Genomic DNA, 18166 nt, shown 5'->3' with positions numbered 1-18166 from the left:
CAAAATTATTGCTTTTATTGAGGCCTTTGGAGGTCGTGAATCTTGATTTATGACAAATAAAAACCTAAAGACCAAAGTCTTAGACGATAAAAGTGCGGTGAACAAACGGTCTAAGTATTAGTCATTAATTCCAATTTGATATTCTTTTTTTTTTTAATTAAATACACCTAAAAGGTGGAGTAATATAACAATCATTTTTTCCTTAAAAAAAACAAAATTAACAACCCTGTCTACCCACTTCTACTGTGGTTAAAAGAGGAAGATCATTTATCGTTCAGAGATTTGAATCTGTATAATTTTAATTTTTAAGTAATAAGATTACATATACAAGTCCTCAATGCAAATAATTATCATGCAAATAAATATATAAAACAATTTTAATAATGTATCTGCGCTCACAAGTTGATAGTCCTAATAATCTGTCACTAACATAAAAGCAAAGATTCGTACGACGTCATCGAAACATTTGCATTAATGTGTAGTGGTAGCCTTAAAGCAGGCTAAATCAAACATAATTAAATGTAAATATAATTTCTATGAATTGTGATAATGTGATCTGTCAGTAATTAATATTATTTGCTGCAATACTAAATGTAAAAAAAATATCCTTTGCGTTTTTCAGTTGCTTTTCATTAAACGTCCGTTTTGGCGAGTCTATTTAATATCAGTGTTATTGTGTTAAACAAAATAGCGTACCTTAATGATTACTTTTTTGTTAATGACGTTTTGGTTTTTTAAGTTATTCATAAGAGGGCGGTTGTAATAAACCTATTTTGTGGAAGATTAGCTAATTTGAAGAAAAGTCGTTAGCGTTAACGTACAAATTATGGAGTCAGAACATCAACCTAAACTTAGTCCAATAAGAGCCTTTCAAGGTAATCATTTTTTATGTTTATTTTGTTTGTTGCATATCACAGTTTGCATGTTTACAAAGGCGATATCTATAAGAGCTACTATATATATGGAAAAAGTCAATTAATAAAAAAAATCCGTTAAAAAAATCCTTTTTTATATTGGTATATTGTTCTTTATAATTTACAAAGGTTTGTATTCTTCCCTTCTTGACAGTTCTCCATGCGAGTAATATGGAGCCAGAAGATGCATACACAAGTCTCTCAGAGTACCATGATTATGAACCAAGGTTAGAATTTGATGATTCAGAGCTGACACAAGCCAGTGGCTTAGGTAAGCATTAGAGATATAGCACTGATAACTCTTAAAAAATGGTGTAATTAAAAACTAATTGAAGTATGCATTATTAGAACAAACATTCAAGCATACCTAAACAATAAGTCTTTATATAATACAGTATATTTATTTACATGATCTATTTTTGTGGTTTGTGGTAGTAGTCGGAAGCATTGAATGCAAACTTGTAAGTGTGATTAAAAAAAATATGATGAAACTTACTAGAGAATCCACCAAACCACACTGGAGCAGTTTGATAAAATAACTATAATAATAAAATAACCTACTCAAAAGGGTAAACCTTAGCTCAGCAGTGGAATATTTACTATTTCATTTTATAAGAGAATGTCTATAATATTTTAGCATTAGCAGCCCGTAAATGTCCCACTGCTGGGATAAAGGCCTCCTCTCCCTTTGAGGAGAAGGTTTGGAGCATATTCCACCACGCTGCTCCAATGCGGGTTGGCGGAATACACATGTGGCAGAATTTCGTTGAAATTAGACACATGCAGGTTTCCTCACGATGTTTTCCTTCACCGCCGAGCACGAGATGAATTATAAACACAAATTAAGCACATGAAATTTCAGTGGTGCCTGCCTGGGTTTGAACCCGAAATCATCGGTTAAGATGCACGCGTTCTAACCACTGGGCTATCTCGGCTCATATCGGTCTATAATATAGAAATTGAAAATTATTTCAAAGTGAGAGATAATCACTCACTGTCTGAACTTTATAGAAAATATTATGGAGTATATAAAAGTGTTTTATTGCTCCAATATTAAGATCTTTAAGCATAATTTATATTACATAAAGATATCAATGTAGTGCCTTTTTTGTGTAATGTACATTTCTCGGCTGGTTGTGAATTTTAATGAATACTTTGGAGAAGTAAAATTTCTCAATGAAGATGAAAAAAGCTTGGTCACCATAAGGTCACTGTTTGTTTGACATTGAAGCATGTTTTTGGTTCAGCTCCTTTTCAAATGGTGTATATGAAAAAATATATAGCTGCTAACTTTAGATTTTCTACTTATCTCGATGTTTCTGATTTTGTCTCTTTGTTCTTGAGTTGCAATCTTTGTTCTTTCCATTCCCATTTGACTAGTTTATCTATATAATTGTCAACAATTACTTAATTGTAGGGTTTTGTGCATGCTTGAGTGGGTAGACTGAGTAGCAATACTTAATATTATTGTGTTCTACAAGCACAAGGCACAATAACATCTTAGTTCCAATGGTTGGTGCATTATCAATGTAATCGGTCAATCAATGATATAAAAAAGACACTAGTTCTACAACCATATATTTAAATCTTATTATTATTTATGCTTTAAATCTTTGTTTTTCAATATTTTCTTCAAAGACGAAGTGTTTTTTCAATAAAGTATTCTACTCAGCTTTCTTGGACATTGGGTGCGAGCAGAGATAATTTATCTTATCTAAAGCAAAGTTAAATTGTTACTTACACTCTAGAATAGCTTTTATAAATTTTGAGGAGCAAATCATAATTGATGACTAAATTTTGATTTATTTTAAACCCTACTTGAGTTCTAATTTTCAATTTTTGACTAATATTGGTCTATGTGATATATTAATATTTAAATATTTGCCAAGTTTAGTTGCTTCCATTCTAACCTAAAAAAAACTGATTACATTTTGTACACATATTAATAACAGTATATTCTTGATTAAAGTATTCAGTTAAAAAATAAGAAAAGAATATCACATTTATTTTACTCTCTTGTATGTTTGTAACTTGTTCCTTATTTATAACTGTAAAATAGTAAAAAATAATGGACAATATATATTATATTGTCCATTATATTTAATATATATTATATTGTCCATTATTTCTATTGTTTATTTTTAAAAAATATCTATATCTCATATCTACTATGAAAAAACACAATGAAAAATGTGATTGATTAAATAGGCTTATTTGATATATATAGTATATAAGTATAAGTAATATATTAATGCAAATTTTAATATTATTTATATAATTTTTTTATATTACACATTAACGGTCATTTTACCCATGAAAAATGTATACAAGAGAATATTTTTTATATACATTTTTATGGACTCATTGCTTCTTAATATAAATTTAACAATGTAAAGCATATTTGAAGGAACATTAAATAATATTGTTATAGAAGTCGAATATATATATAAATATTATATTTGACTATTACCATGCTATTTCCTTGAGTATATTAATAATGATGGGACAATATGTACTATTATAAAGTAACAAAATAATTTAGCATTATAGTTTACATATAAAGTGGAAAATGTTCTAGATATTGTCACTCACATTGACTGCATCCAGATTGAATTGTCCTTGGGTTTCGGTATCTTTTTAAAACAAAGTAGAAACTTGATAATCATGACGTCGGGACAGTCCAGGATCCTCAAAAGCCTACTTTTGAGGTTGGCGCTTATTCCAAGATATAATAATGTTGAAAAAGAGTAGCTAATTGAGATTCTTGCCGGTCCTTCTCTGTAGAATCGATATTCCAAACCGGTGGTACTTAGTATAGTTCTTTAAAATGACAATTCTAAAGTGCTTGTAAAAGCCTGTTATATTAAAGTATGTTATAACACTGCTCCAATGCTTGTTGGAGGATACAAAAGTGCCATTCTACTTGTGCACTTATTCAAATTATTCGGTCACGCCCAGCTAAAGATGAATTAATTAAGCACATGAAAATACAGATGTGCATGCCACAATTTGAACCTATAATCTTTGGATTAAATTCACATGTTCTAAAGACTCCGTGAGTCTTGAATCAATTGATTGATTATGATTTTATAATTACTAGTAACATACATAAATATACTTATTTATTGAGAAATATTATGGAAAGAAACAAGGCAGCATCATTTAAAAAGCAGAAATTTTTGTAGAAATGGTTGTTCAGATTCAACTTGTTACCGATAGTATTAAAATATTATGCTTATTTCTTTATGTTAAATAAAGTACTTATAGCTTTGCTTGTTATAAAATAATAAGCGATCAATCATCTAATAGATCATTTTCGAGTTTTTAGTATACACACCTTTTTTTTACTTTCATAAATCGGAATTAAATATGAAATACTATTTAGATATTTTATTGTCAAAAATTCGGATAGGTTTATACATCAACTATACAATATTAATATTTTGACTTCTTTTTTAACCTAATAAATAAGCTAGCTTAAAGTTCTGAAGACTTGGTCCTGTGGTTTAAGCCTAGGTTAAACCTCTTCTAATAGTTTTGGTTCTTTATGTCTGTAAATTCTCCTAATTTTGGTAGTTGGCAATGTTAACATTTTTGGTCCTCTGTGGGCCTGAACTCACTCGGTCCGAGTGAGACTGCTGTCCAGGTGGATAACAAAAGTGAGTGAATTAACGGTGCTACTTTCCAATCTTCTTTGAGATTGATCCGAGTCTGATAAGGTATATAATATACATATACTGTTTTTGTATTATTATTTATGTAAATGTTATATTATATGCAAGAACTTATCAAATGTTATGATTCATTTATAAATTGAGGATATTTTGATCTGTATTTGTTATGGATAATTATTATAGTTAAATAAACGAATGTGTGCATTAGCAGTATACATATAAAATATAGAATAATACTGAACTATTGGATCAGAATTAATATTTGTTTTCTATTTAAAGTTTTCTTATGCGACTGTCGTTTTCTTAATTTTTTTATATATATATTTTTAATTAATTATTTACACTTTATAAATATTTGTGTTTAAATATAAGCATTATGCATGCTTGTATTTATGTATAATTATTACATAACTTTTGTACATCTCCTTAGTACTGTTAGTAACAAAAATGACCATGTTAATTTAAAATCTTAATATTTTATCAATCTTTGAAATGTTCAAAAGATGTCTAGAATTGATTAAGTCAGTTTATTTGTAAGTACTAGTGTTAGTTTACGTGACGCAACGTTAATTAAAAGTATAATATATAGGGTAAAATTAGATTTTTTATTTAGTTCGAAATTTACAGCTCCTTTGCCACCCGAATTACTTGACATTTCTGACGATCTCCTCAAGCGTTCAGCAAGCGACGGTACCATTGAAGAGAATTTTGAAGAGGAACTTGGCAAAGCCCCTGAAGTGTACGGCGAGGTAACCATTAAAAGATAAATGATAATTTTTCTGATTGTTTTACGAGCATTATACTGATTAATGGTTAGGTGTTATAAAAGAAAAAAAATAGTCTTTTAAAATAAAACTTAGTAAAATAGGACACGTTTGGTAGCATTCATCGACATCGCCCGATCAATATTGCTATCTAGGTCTCCCGGGACCTGGCGAAACGGATGTAGGTCAGGTATTCTTACTTTGACCTTTATAAAAATAGGTTCATGCATTACAAAAAATACTTCCCTGTTCAAATATAATTTTATTTGATTTTATATCGTACTTTAGTTGTCTTCTGATAAATTATAACAATATTACTTTTTGTCATTAATTTTGAATATAATTATTATCATTAAACTTTTCAAAGTAATGTATCGCGTGGAAACACCTTTTGCAGACAATTATGGAACATCCAGTAAGAAAATTCTTCTTACATTTTTTTCTTGAAAAAAATTTGGTTTATTGGTAACTAAGTTTAAGAGGTAAAATTTTTAATTTGATTAAAATATTTGTTAGTTTAAAAAACATTGTTTTAGTGTAATGGAAATTATTAAGCCTTACCTTAAACTTACAAAATAATGTCTAGTAATAGACACATGTTTTCAGACATGATCTTTAAACTTATGACTTATCGACTTCGACATCGACACAAAAATCAAAATACAATTTTTTTTAAATTTAGATTGCGAATTCTTCTCTTGATGATGACACCTTCTCTGAACTTGCGGGGACAGGTTTGGTAGAGGTAGTGGGCGATGATGAGATCGGTCGAAGAATAATTGTGGTATCGGCTTGTCGTCTCCCGTCGTCTAAGGATCTACACCCAGACAAACTTCTAAGGTAACTTATAAAACAAATGTTTTTCCCGTTCTTTTACATTGGGAGGCTCCGTACCAAAGTCGAGTGCGTGTTCTTTGTCTAAAGGGTATTTTTTGATTTTAGATACCTCATGTTTACTTTGGACAAATATGTAGAGCAGGATTATAGCGTCGTATACTTTCACTATGGCCTAACCAGTAAGAACAAACCACCGCTCTCATGGTTATGGAAAGCTTATAAAGCCTTTGATAGGAAATATAAAAAGAATCTCAAAGCACTTTATTTAGTGCATCCGACAAATTTCATACGAATTGTCTGGCAAATGCTTAGGCCCGCTATAAGTGTAAAGTTTGGAAGGAAGATTATGTATGTGAATTATCTACACGAACTGCAACAACATTTGAATTTGGACAAACTTTGTATACCAAAGCCAGTGTTAGAGTAAGTACAACAACGGCAAAAATTATGTATTTCGAATATACCTACAAATATAAATTAAAGCTGACTTCTTTGTGTAGGTACGATAAATTGTTGCTAGCTAAGAATCCTAGGGCTGCAGAAATGGCTAGGCAACTAGCTGAAAAGGTAGAAGCGCCGCCCGATGAGAGTGATGCGAAGGCCGTCCAAAAGGAAAGTCTTTCTCCACCCCTGACTCAACAATTTGGTGTGTCATTGCAGTTTATTAAAGAAAATAATACAAACATGATCGACTCCATACCACCAGTTGTGAGGCAGTGCGTTGAATTTCTTTCACAACCCGACGGTGAGTAAATCATATATGATTAACCAATTGAATAATAAAACGGCAACACACACACCGACATCGACTTCCTCCTTTATCGATGCTGATTGTTACGCTTATGTACTTATATGTATGCAAAGTTGTTGAGCGTGTTTAATATAAAAATAGGCATAAGCGAAATAAAGTTGTTTTTTTTTTTATCAAACTCAACAAATTATGGCAAATCTCTGCTATATTGTAATTTCATTTTCATAAAAATTGCTTCAGTGCCATTTTATTGATATAGATAGTATGCCAGTAGTCTTGGTAGAGAATAGTCTGATATTAGGATTAACAAAATGACTGGATTCTTTTGATCTTCATGTTTGGCAAATATAATTAATTAGATATGTATATTTAGCCCTAGAAACCGAAGGTCTGTTTCGAAGATCAGCAAACATATCAGTTATAAAAGAACTGCAGAGAGCCTGCAACAAGGGCGAGCCGATATCTTTCAGGAACGATCCCCACAACGCCGCAGTTCTACTGAAGACCTTCCTCCGCGATTTGGAAGAACCACTGTTGACATTCGACCTGCACGAGGAAATACTGAAGTTTCAAAGTAAGTTGCTTTATTATTATTACGGTTCCAAATTAAAAATGGTATTATTAAAGTAATAAGTTTAATGTAGTTTAAATAGATTATAATTTTATTACAATGTGTTATTCACTGACTCGTAAACTGCATCTGCATTGGCGTGGGCTCGAGCATTATCTTGTATTACAGTAAAAATTTCGACTATTTATCTCATATAAGGCACCATGTAAGCTTCTAAAACCTCTGTTATATAGCGTTATTCCATGAAATCACCTCTTCTACTATTTTAAAGAACTATGTCGAAGAACACAAGTTCCGTTCGTCCGATCATGCCACCCCACACCATACACGAACCGCCTCCACAAGAAACTTTCTGCTCTATGCTACTTCGAGCAAATCTCTCCCTGCGTCAACGATAGACTCTTCTACGACCTTTTGCACCATTTAAACATGTCCTACATTCAATGGTGAACAATATGGAGGCCCATCTCTCCTCAGTCCAATTAAGCTGCCATCAGGTTTGGATCATTTGCTACTTTAAAAAGTCGTTTCCTTAAGCCTCCTTGTGCTTTGTGAACTCCTCTCCACATCATCATCATTTCACTCTACATACTTCATTCAGCTCTGTTTTGATGTTTACTGACGTGAGGAAATGATTTATTGTTTTCACTTCCCTACGAAGGTAAGTTAAAACAATAAATCGGTCATCACGATGGGTTGACGACGTTGCTCGAATTCTGCCGGTACTGGGTCTCCTTTTGTTAGAACTTGTCAAGTAGATTGGTTTAAATTAAAATTTCTAGGAATCGTTCAATGATTCAAGCCTTCCCGCATCAATGCCACAATTTGAGCGGCTTGTTCGGACGTTTTGATGGTTACGAAAGTTTTATTGAATTTAAAAGGCTTATTGGTAACGATAAGTGAAAATATAAATGAAAAAAAAAAACAAAAGAATTAACATCAAACTTAAACAAATTGATAACACATGAATTTGAGTCTACACATAAAGTTTATTATCCTGGCAATAATTTTATCTTTTACTGCAGCTCTATATAATTTTAGTTATTTTATTATGATTAATTGACGATATTTTCATTTAGTTTACTCTAAAAAGTTTGCATACTTATCAAAAATATTAATTCGAAAGTAATCTTACACTTAGAGGCAGTTTATGATGATGTCATATTTGTGATGTCACCATAATAGTGATAGCATTTTATTTATTCATTTGCCGCGTGTAATAAAATGCAATACCATAATTACAAGCTCTATTACCTAACATGCACATGTAGTTTTCATTCAAGATCGTTACAGTAAAGGTCAACTTAGAGGAAAAAATCATAAAGTTATCTATAAATGTTTAACTTGTACTGATTTCGTGGCTCGCTTCTGTCTGATCTTTAAATAATATAACAATTTGTGAAATATCGCTTCAGTCTAACGCAATATTTACTGGCTATCCGCAGAGTAGATATTTTAGTTAATATTTATTCTCTAGCCACTTAGAAATTACTGTTACAATAGCAAGATTAAATAAAACTGATTCTATATTTTTATACAATCATATGTTTTAATAAAAAAAGAACTATGCTCTGGCGTGCACCAAAGGTTGGATATCCATTACATGGACAACAGGGTGAAAGAGCTGCAGCGATTTTGGGACTGATTTTGATTTTCTAAATGACCACTGCACCATTTACTTAACCAGGATAGATGATCAAATAAATGCTACTACCCATGTGTGACTCACCAGACAATACGCGAAAGCTTAGCATCTACTGCAAACAGAAATGAAAACATCCTTCTAAGTACCTTATACCTAGCTTGATATAAATCAATTAACGATCGTATAATTACCATAGAACTTACCTCTTCCCTATGCCGTTTAAACATTGTAGATACTTAATCTGCAAAGCTTATCGAAGAAGATATGTTTTGAACACTATATGCGGACTTCACGGATGGAATCAAAAATCATATTGACTTATACATAATCCAAAGACGAGGGAGATCGTCCTTAGCACACACGACTCTTTCAAGAGCGGACTGCGGAAGGAAGTCACCTACTTCGTGACCTTCGTGAGAGAGTATGGTTCGAAATAGAGATCTACAGCGATCTTGGTGGTCTTCAATTAAGACATAAGATGTAAGGTGTAGACCGGAAATAATGCGTGTCAGGGTTGAAGTCTTGATTACAAACACAATTCTTTTATGGAACCAGTTCAAAGAACATTCGGGAGACCAAATGTTTGTACGACAAACTCAGTGCAGTGTCGCTTCCGAAATAAGTAAAATATGTGAAGAACTGGAGTGGCATTCCATTAAGAAATGAAACCAAAGGTCTAGTAAAAGATTTAACAAATTGTTAAATATGGAAAGAGAAAAATCTGATTTGGTTCACGTAAACCAAACGTCTTCGAGAGTTGCAAGCTATATTGTGTCAACACTTTATGATAACGTGTCAACGGGTGAAAGATTAGCTGGATAATTTGAAAAGCTCTACAAACATATATTATGAGAGTTTATGTACTCACGGCTCTTTTATGACTATTCCAGTCAGATCATCAAAGAGTTATGAGTACATCAACAACATATGTTCTCTGTTTAATTGGCTGAGCCAAAGCTTGGATTTAGTACGGGGAAGATTATGTCAGTTTTGGAAGAAGAAGCGAAGTGCCACATAAATAGATTTTTATCTTACCTGCAATGTCAACAGTAACAACCGATCCTTTGCAAGAATAGACTTGCTACATGCCTTGGAAATGTCCGGCTGATTTTCTTATGGACCAAATATCATTGTCGTCTTTCAGATTGTCATTATTGACTTGTGATCGCATGTACAGTTAGATTAAAATTACTTGTACAAAATCTGATAGTAAATTTAATACTGATTTGCAGCATAATACACTAAAAGTTTTACGCATTCTGCGAAGTTCCACATAATAATTCAAACTCATACTACATAATAATGCGAATTTCCGACTTACAAGATTGTTTTTAGAGTCAAATTTAACTTTTAATAAAAAATTAAACAGAGGCTATGATGTTAATTTTAAACTAGCGAGATAACTTTAAAATAAAAGACTTATAAAATATAAAGTTAATTGTATCGTAAATTAAAAGTAAGGACAACAGCGATTTTTCCCTTATATTAGGTTTTAAGTTTCAAATTTGTTTGATATTTTTTCTAATAAATTATACTATTATTTAGTTCATCAATGTTAGTTATATAAACAATATAATTAATGAATTAGCATGTATTTGGTTTTTTACTTAGATTGTTCTCTTTTGCGTCCCTTTAAAATATGATGACTGTTGTAGCTTAACTTTCAGCCATACGCTGAATATGAGTACATATAATACGTTTTAAACGTTTTTGCCGCCATCAACTTGTACTTTTGGTCATGTCAATGTAATTTAATTGATATAGAAGATTTTATCATTCACCATTTTGTCTAACAGTCATTCGTTTTATTATCTTAATAATGGCGCACAAATATTTGTATTTGGAAGTTACTTGAAGGCACAGAACATAAATTAATATATTATTTAAAAATAATTACAGCATGAAATCAATAATGTCATTGAAAACATGAATGAATATTTAAAGGTATTGTATAAATTTATTGATTTTCATTTATAGGCATTATCGGTGTCCTAGCAGGACTTTGTTGATATTTAATTTTGAAAGATATCTAGGAACGGAGATTAGATAATTTAGGTACATAATTAAAAGTAGTATTTTTCTTACCATGTTGTTATTTGCAGCTTGGTCAAACCGTGAAAAACCTCGTCAAGTGAAAATCCTCATTCTGGAGAGGCTGCCCCTGGACAACTACAAGCTGCTTAAATACATCTTTCAATTTTTATGGAAGGTAAAACTTTTATACTTATATATAAGTATCCTTTATAATCAATACTAAAGAAATATCAGTTACTTTCGATGTCAACGTATTAATACGTAACATTTTGTCCGTATATTGTTTTTAGGTGTTGTATAAAAGAAAAGTAAGGACGTTTATCCATTGCTGGACAAAGCTTCCCTTATTTTTGAGCAGTGGGGTTCAAAGTTAATTTTAGTTTCGTATCTCCACTTTACGGGCTTCAGTGTCTCAGAATTTACTGTGACTTAACAAATTTTCTCGCAGTATTATTAAAGAATTCTATAATATATCCATTGTTGTTTGCGCGTATTGCGAACCCTCCAACGTCGTAAAACCCATGTGTCTATCCGAGCTCCGACGCCCACATGTTCTGTTCAGACATAGTATTGATTTTATTATTTAGTAAATAAGATTTCATCAACAGGTTCAAGATAGGAGCTGCCTCAACAAAATGACCAGCGGTAACCTAGCCGTGGTTTTTGGCCCGAATCTTTCTTGGCCCCCTAATGGTTTTATGTCACTTCAAGCCATTTCGCCAATCAACGCTTTCACAGATTTCCTCCTTGAAAACCAGAAATCCATATTTATAATCTAGATTCTCTGCCTGCTGCAGATTGTCAAGTCAATAAGGTCTGCGCGGTGATTATTATACGGTTGGACCTACTTTATTCGGCTTTAATGTTGTTGAATGCCAAATACAATTTATACGTTTTATAAATTTTCACCTGAGAGTAGTGCAAATTTTTATATTTATGTATTTTCCTATCTCTTAAACAAAGGAATAAAACAAATAATTAATTGTACCTACAATAACGAATAACCAAAGCTGACATCGATCGATCGGCTAGGGGGAGGGCCGGCCCACACGAGCCTTCCCGTCTGGGCTAATAATTAAACATTTATGCACTCGCTCCCGTGCCTTTATTCGTCTCGCTTGCATATTTGCCTTTGATTTATCAATTTTAAGGGATAACGAAAATGAACAGCGGTATTTTATACTATCTTAAACATTTGTTAGACTAAAAATTGCTTTTTATGCATTTTATTTTTATGCATAAAATGTACAGAAAAAAACGTGACAAAGTCATTTTTTGATTTAACGGTGTTTTGATAAAATATATACACGCAGGTGGCATTAAATAAATTATCAAGAAAATGCGTCTGTTACTTCATAGGTACATGATTTTTTTTTTCTAATTGGAAGATAATTTTAATCTTTTAAGTGTAACATAAATACCATGTCAATTATTTGAATTAAAACAATTTTTATTATATTTTAACAAACAATGGATATTGTTTAATCGTTGTAACCGACCTTTAAGTATTACTTAACTACATGTACTCACGTATAGACAATTATTATAATACGTCTGTCTGTACTTGAGCAACGAATAAATAAAAATTTTAAACTTAAAACAATTTTAAAATGATTTAAATTTTACATCCGTTTTAAATGTATCACTAGAGGAATATAATTAAAAGGGAAAATGTATGCTGTTCTCGTCATCACACTCGTAGATAGTGCGAGCGAGATGAATGATTTAGTGTTTCGAATAACTTTTTAATAAATTTGTGCCGTTTGTTTTAGCGAGCATTTATATTATTAGGAGTTTAAATTTATCATTAATCGACTATACACGTTTTATAAAAAATAAAAAAAACACGTATCGAATAACGTAAAGGAAATATATAATCATGTATTCAAGTAAATTTAGACTCCCTGTAGATATATTTAAACATTAAATTAAATCAATCAGTGTACGAACGTTCTTTTTTCAAAGTTATTTATAAATATATCATAAGTGATGTGCCGTTGTTTCGGTTAGTCTTGACTATCAACTATCATTATTATCATTACTAATTTTGATCTGACAGATCTGTTTGTAACAAAATAAAGGGAAGGCTTTATAATTATTTTTTTAATGTATGTCATACGAAAGCGAAGTTCACACATCTTATGATATCAGTAAAGCGTACATTTCGCACAAGTTGATGAGGTGATGTTTTTTGTATTGTGTAATTTTTTTACATCAACAGGTAATATGAAATTGTTAACTTTTGTTATAACATGTTATGTTTAGTGTTAAGTGTTTAACGAATCTATATTGTAATATAACATGTATGCCTTTCATATATTTTGTCGTATGATGAGATATACCTTGTACACATATAAGTTTATTCAATAAAATCAGAACCGGCCGTTATCGATTGACCGGATTCAGCGTTTCAAAGTGAGCTCGCTGCCGGACGCATCCTACGTTGTGGGACATTTTGCATGTACGGGCTGAGTAAATTATTTACATTAAATGAAATATAGGATTTTTGGAAATGCCATGTTATATGATGTGGCCATGAAACATATTATTAATATTGAATTTATCTAGTACAGGTGATATATGGTAAATATTTTGACTGCATACATTATAAAATCGTAAGTTGACCAGTGAACTTTTGTGTTGATAATACCTGATAACGATTGCCATACTTAATTATTAAACAATCATAGATCAACGAAGTTTTTGAGCTAAATGTTTACATTAATATCGGATGCACATTTTAGTTTATCTGATTTTGACAAAACAATTTATATCGTTGCATTATTATTAAAATGTGTCTTTTGAACGATGATATGTAATATTGTCGTATATTTACAAACTGACAATTAAACTTTTGATGTGTTTATATAAATCATAGTTATTACATTTTTTTTGCGATTCATGATCACTTCAGAGGTTAATGTAAAAAATCCAAAATTAAATACTGCTATTTTGAGCAGCCTGAGGGCCAATTCTACTAAGTTATAACGATTAACATGCGTTCCCGATTCTATTTCGATTTAACTTTGACTATTCCTCACAAAAATAAATCTCAGCTTTTTCGTAACTGATGGCGAATTACTATTTTTTTTATATCGGTTACGATTACATTCCCATCCAACATTGACTGAACCGCAAAAGGAACGTTTATAGTAGACTAGGAAAGCGGCTGAACTGCAACGATTACGCTTCGACTCGATTTCGAAAAAGTGGCAATTTGTTCATAGAATTGGCGCCCTGGACTTTTATTGGACATTAAATATTTACATGACATTATAAGTATGTATAATGAGTTTTCATTTTTATAAAGTAAATTAGTTTGTCGACTTTAGAAGTATAAAATATATAAGTGAAAAATAAATAAAAATGTATACCAAATACTCGGTTAGTCTGTCGTTAGAAACACATATATATATATTCTATAGAGAAAAAAAATACCATGTTTATTGTAAACTAATGTAGATATAATTATTTAGTTTTTTAAGCACTAAGTTAGTAACTATTTATCTCATCTTTTTTATATGATAAAGTGATCTTAACTAAATATTAATCCTAATTTAAAAAGTCTGCATTAATAATTATCCAATATGATTAAGAAATACAGTAGCGAGTTATAAAATTTAGTAAGAGATTAATGTCCGATCCATTATCCATTGAAAATGAAAATAAATTATAATGACATTGAGAAGTAGTTGCCTATCCAACATTATTATTAAAAAATGAACGCTTATAAAAGGTTTTTACTATTTCTGTAATACATACATAACAATTTCTATGCCTCGCAAATTGAAACGTATTTTATCAATTCCGCCCAATTCAATAAACTACATTTTGAGTCCAGTTTCAATTATAATGATGAATATTTTGAATTCAGATTATTATAAAACAAAAAGCAGATTGAGGCCGCGAACGGTGACACAAAAGCAGAAATTTACCATATCACACAGACATTGTAAACATGTGTGCGTAGGGCTGCAAGAGTAGTTAAAAAAATCTCACTTTTTTATTAAATCGTATTATCTCTACATAATATAAAGTAAAGCTTCACACCGTTTTGTACGCTGAGATCTAGCGACGAATTTTAATATCTGATGAAAACCATCAATCGACAAAGGTATACATGAGGAAAGAAGGAATATACATGCATGTTATCGTAAAGAAAAGCCGACAATTACAATTTTTAATTATGTCTAGTCGGAAAAAATCAAGATTTTGTTGTTTAAGACTCGTTGTTTCACAGTACAGCTTGTGAATCCGCTTTTTGATTTTGTATTCGCTTTTATCGTTACCTTATAAATTTCCGCGCTCTGTCTGCTTTTTATTTTAGAATTTGTGTTACTTAATATTATATAATTCGAATTTAAAGTAATAATTTATTCATACAGATAGTTTGACTTTGACATTAACTTTAGTATAAATTCTTGTCTATTTTATCTGTTTGCATAGAAGCGGCATATTCGTTTTTAAAATTTAATTTTGGCTAAAATTTAGTGAGGAAACAATTTCGAATAATATTTATTGACTTAAACGTAGGACTTAAATTATGTTTTCAAATTTCAACAATTAAGCGATTACTTACCGTATAATTACCCCGAATCTATTATTTATGTATATTATAAATTGTATTCGTCCTTTGTTAATAATATAAATATAAAAAATATGAGTTTTAAATGAATTCTGATTATGTAATTTCATTTGCCTGATTTTAATGATTCCCTTAATTTAAAATCAAATAGTAACATTCCATTTCAGATAGGACTGGATTTCGAAGATTTATAGAATCACATAAATATATTAATTAACAACAGAAACTAAACCTATTGAACAGTACTAAAACGTAGGTCATATTTTTGTCATTTGAAGAGGGCTCGATTTAATTTTGACTCCTATTTATTTGGTTCTTTAAAGTAATTGTTTATATTTAGGAAAAATATTGCCAATAAAAAAATACAAAGAAATTTAACTCGTCACGTAATATAATAAATTACCCACTGTTGATTCCTTTATAATTACTTAACTATGCATAACAATAACATTTCTTTACACCGTTAATATATTATTACCAACCATTATTTAATATGGTACTTGTTAAAACACGGTTGCGTAGTACAGAGTAATGTGCGTAGTAATATCGGTGCGTTGTTTTGTTACTACAATATTAATAGAAAGTTAAATATAATTAAAAGGTTTAATGCGTACGTTTAAAAAAATATTGACTATATATATTTTTTTTAGTAATAATCTCAAATTTATATTTTATATTACCTAAAGCTCATTACGAATCGACACATTTTTAATAAGCCTTTAAATTAACAACATGCTAATATCATTTAAAAAAATTGAATATTTAATCTTTAGTTTAGGCGGTGTTGGAATGCATCTAAATATTTAACAGTTAGCATAAATGAATAGCTTGTTTGACATTTTTCTTATTTCGCAGTCTGTAATTATATATATAATTAATTACGTGTAATTCTTCAGGTATGAGTGCAAATTAGCGTTAAGTTCTAATTTTACTTGAATCTCTCAAACCTTCGCATTCCAAATGAATTCTTACCTACTGTTTTTTTAGTCATCTGAAGCTGTTTGCTTATTAAAATTTTAAAAATAATAACTTACTCCCAGGTAGATATACTTTATAATAATTACATAATAAATGTATTTTATTCATCACAAATAAATGTGTAAAGCCTATTTTATGTTATGTAAAGTTGGTACTACGAAACTGTTATTAATTTACATATAAGAAAATAATTGTAGAATTATTTCATAGCAATTATCATATAAATTAATATAATTGTGAATATCAGACTAATAAAAAAGTCAAAATAAAAAGACTACCTTTAATAATTCAATAAATATATATAATTTTATAATTATTGCCTTGACAATAGTATAAAAGTATCTTTAGTAATTTGCTAAATGTGTCTGGAAATTAAAGAAACTTTTCATTTTATTTCGTTTTGTGTAACACACAAATCATCCCATATACTATTGTGTCATAAAGGTGGTTTATTATGGCTACATATATTATGATTGTAATGTAGATAGAAATAAAATATGTTTAAAAAATGCTAATATATATAAAATGTTAATAAAAAACTTAAGTGTCTAAAAATAAATAAACGTTTCATTATAAAAGAGTTTTTATTTTATTCTCTTTAACCCTATAACTTAAGACTCATGATTAAGGGCGTGGACCCATGTCTACGGTGCGGCGCCGTTTCCCGTGCAACGGTACGGCACCGCCACCGGCAGATGGCGAGGCGCCGTGCCGCGCCACGTTCCGCGCCACGTGGCTCAAGATTCCGTCACCGGCGAGCACGATATTAATAATATAAAAATATATTAAACACATTGCAACTGAATTCAATGAACTCACTCGGGCTTAAACTTGCAATGTTTTATTAACTTGGCCGTCTCGCTTCTCTAGTTAATTGATAGAATTAAAATTAATAAAAAATATAAAACGGTCTAGCTGGCTAAAACATAACAGATGATGATAATAATATTTGCCTACCATCCTTTACCACTAACCATGGGCACTAAAAAAGACCCTTGTTACACTGCCTCACTCACCATTCAAACGAATTTATTTATATATATATAATAAAATTGGGGTGTCTGTGTGTAAAATAAAAATAACCGCTTTTTAATAAATGCATGTGTACCTATGTATACACGGTACATATATCAAAATAATGTGTTTTTCAATTTTTGTCTGTCTGTCTGTCTCTTTGTTCTAATTTCTGGAATGGCTGGACCGATTTTGACGGGTACGGGCATTCATTAGCAGATAACTGATGTAATAAGGAGTAACATAGGCTAAAACAACAACTTTTTTGTTAAATTTAAACGTGCACGAAGTCGCAGGCACAACTAGTTATATATATTTATCCAAATTATTTTGTATGTCCATTCCAAACCAAGTTCGCATATAATTAAATACGCCATCAATTGGTAAATATAATAAAAA

The 18166-nt window shown here is 30.6% G+C and overlaps 1 protein-coding gene across 2 annotated transcripts; it reads left to right on the top strand.

The window, feature by feature from the left end:
- The first annotated feature begins 467 nt into the window (after positions 1–467).
- LOC125075836 (rho GTPase-activating protein 1) lies at positions 468–16899 on the top strand. Of its 2 annotated transcripts, XM_047687630.1 has the most exons (10): positions 468–521; positions 740–875; positions 1069–1185; positions 5216–5337; positions 6035–6192; positions 6295–6612; positions 6690–6934; positions 7314–7514; positions 11259–11365; positions 11799–16899. In XM_047687630.1, exons 2-10 carry the CDS (start codon positions 827–829, stop codon positions 11967–11969), a joined length of 1488 nt encoding a protein of 495 aa, XP_047543586.1. In that variant the 5' UTR covers positions 468–521; positions 740–826; the 3' UTR covers positions 11970–16899. The 2 variants fall into 2 exon arrangements, with proteins under 2 accessions (XP_047543586.1, XP_047543585.1); XM_047687629.1 differs by lacking the exon at positions 468–521 and having other exon boundaries at positions 538–875.
- The last annotated feature ends 1267 nt before the right edge of the window (positions 16900–18166 follow it).

This window comes from Vanessa atalanta, chromosome Z, assembly GCF_905147765.1.
Source record: "Vanessa atalanta chromosome Z, ilVanAtal1.2, whole genome shotgun sequence".
Classification (NCBI taxonomy): domain Eukaryota; kingdom Metazoa; phylum Arthropoda; class Insecta; order Lepidoptera; family Nymphalidae; genus Vanessa; species Vanessa atalanta.
This window is presented reverse-complemented; position numbering and strand designations above follow the sequence as displayed.

Coding starts and splice junctions, on each gene's coding strand:
- LOC125075836 (XM_047687630.1), top strand. CDS start 827: ATGGAGTCAGAACATCAACCTAAACTTAGTCCAATAAGAGCCTTTCAA. Junction 5,338..6,034: donor CCCCTGAAGTGTACGGCGAG/GTAACCATTAAA, acceptor TTTTAAATTTAG/ATTGCGAATTCTTCTCTTGA. Junction 7,515..11,258: donor GGAAATACTGAAGTTTCAAA/GTAAGTTGCTTT, acceptor TGTTATTTGCAG/CTTGGTCAAACCGTGAAAAA.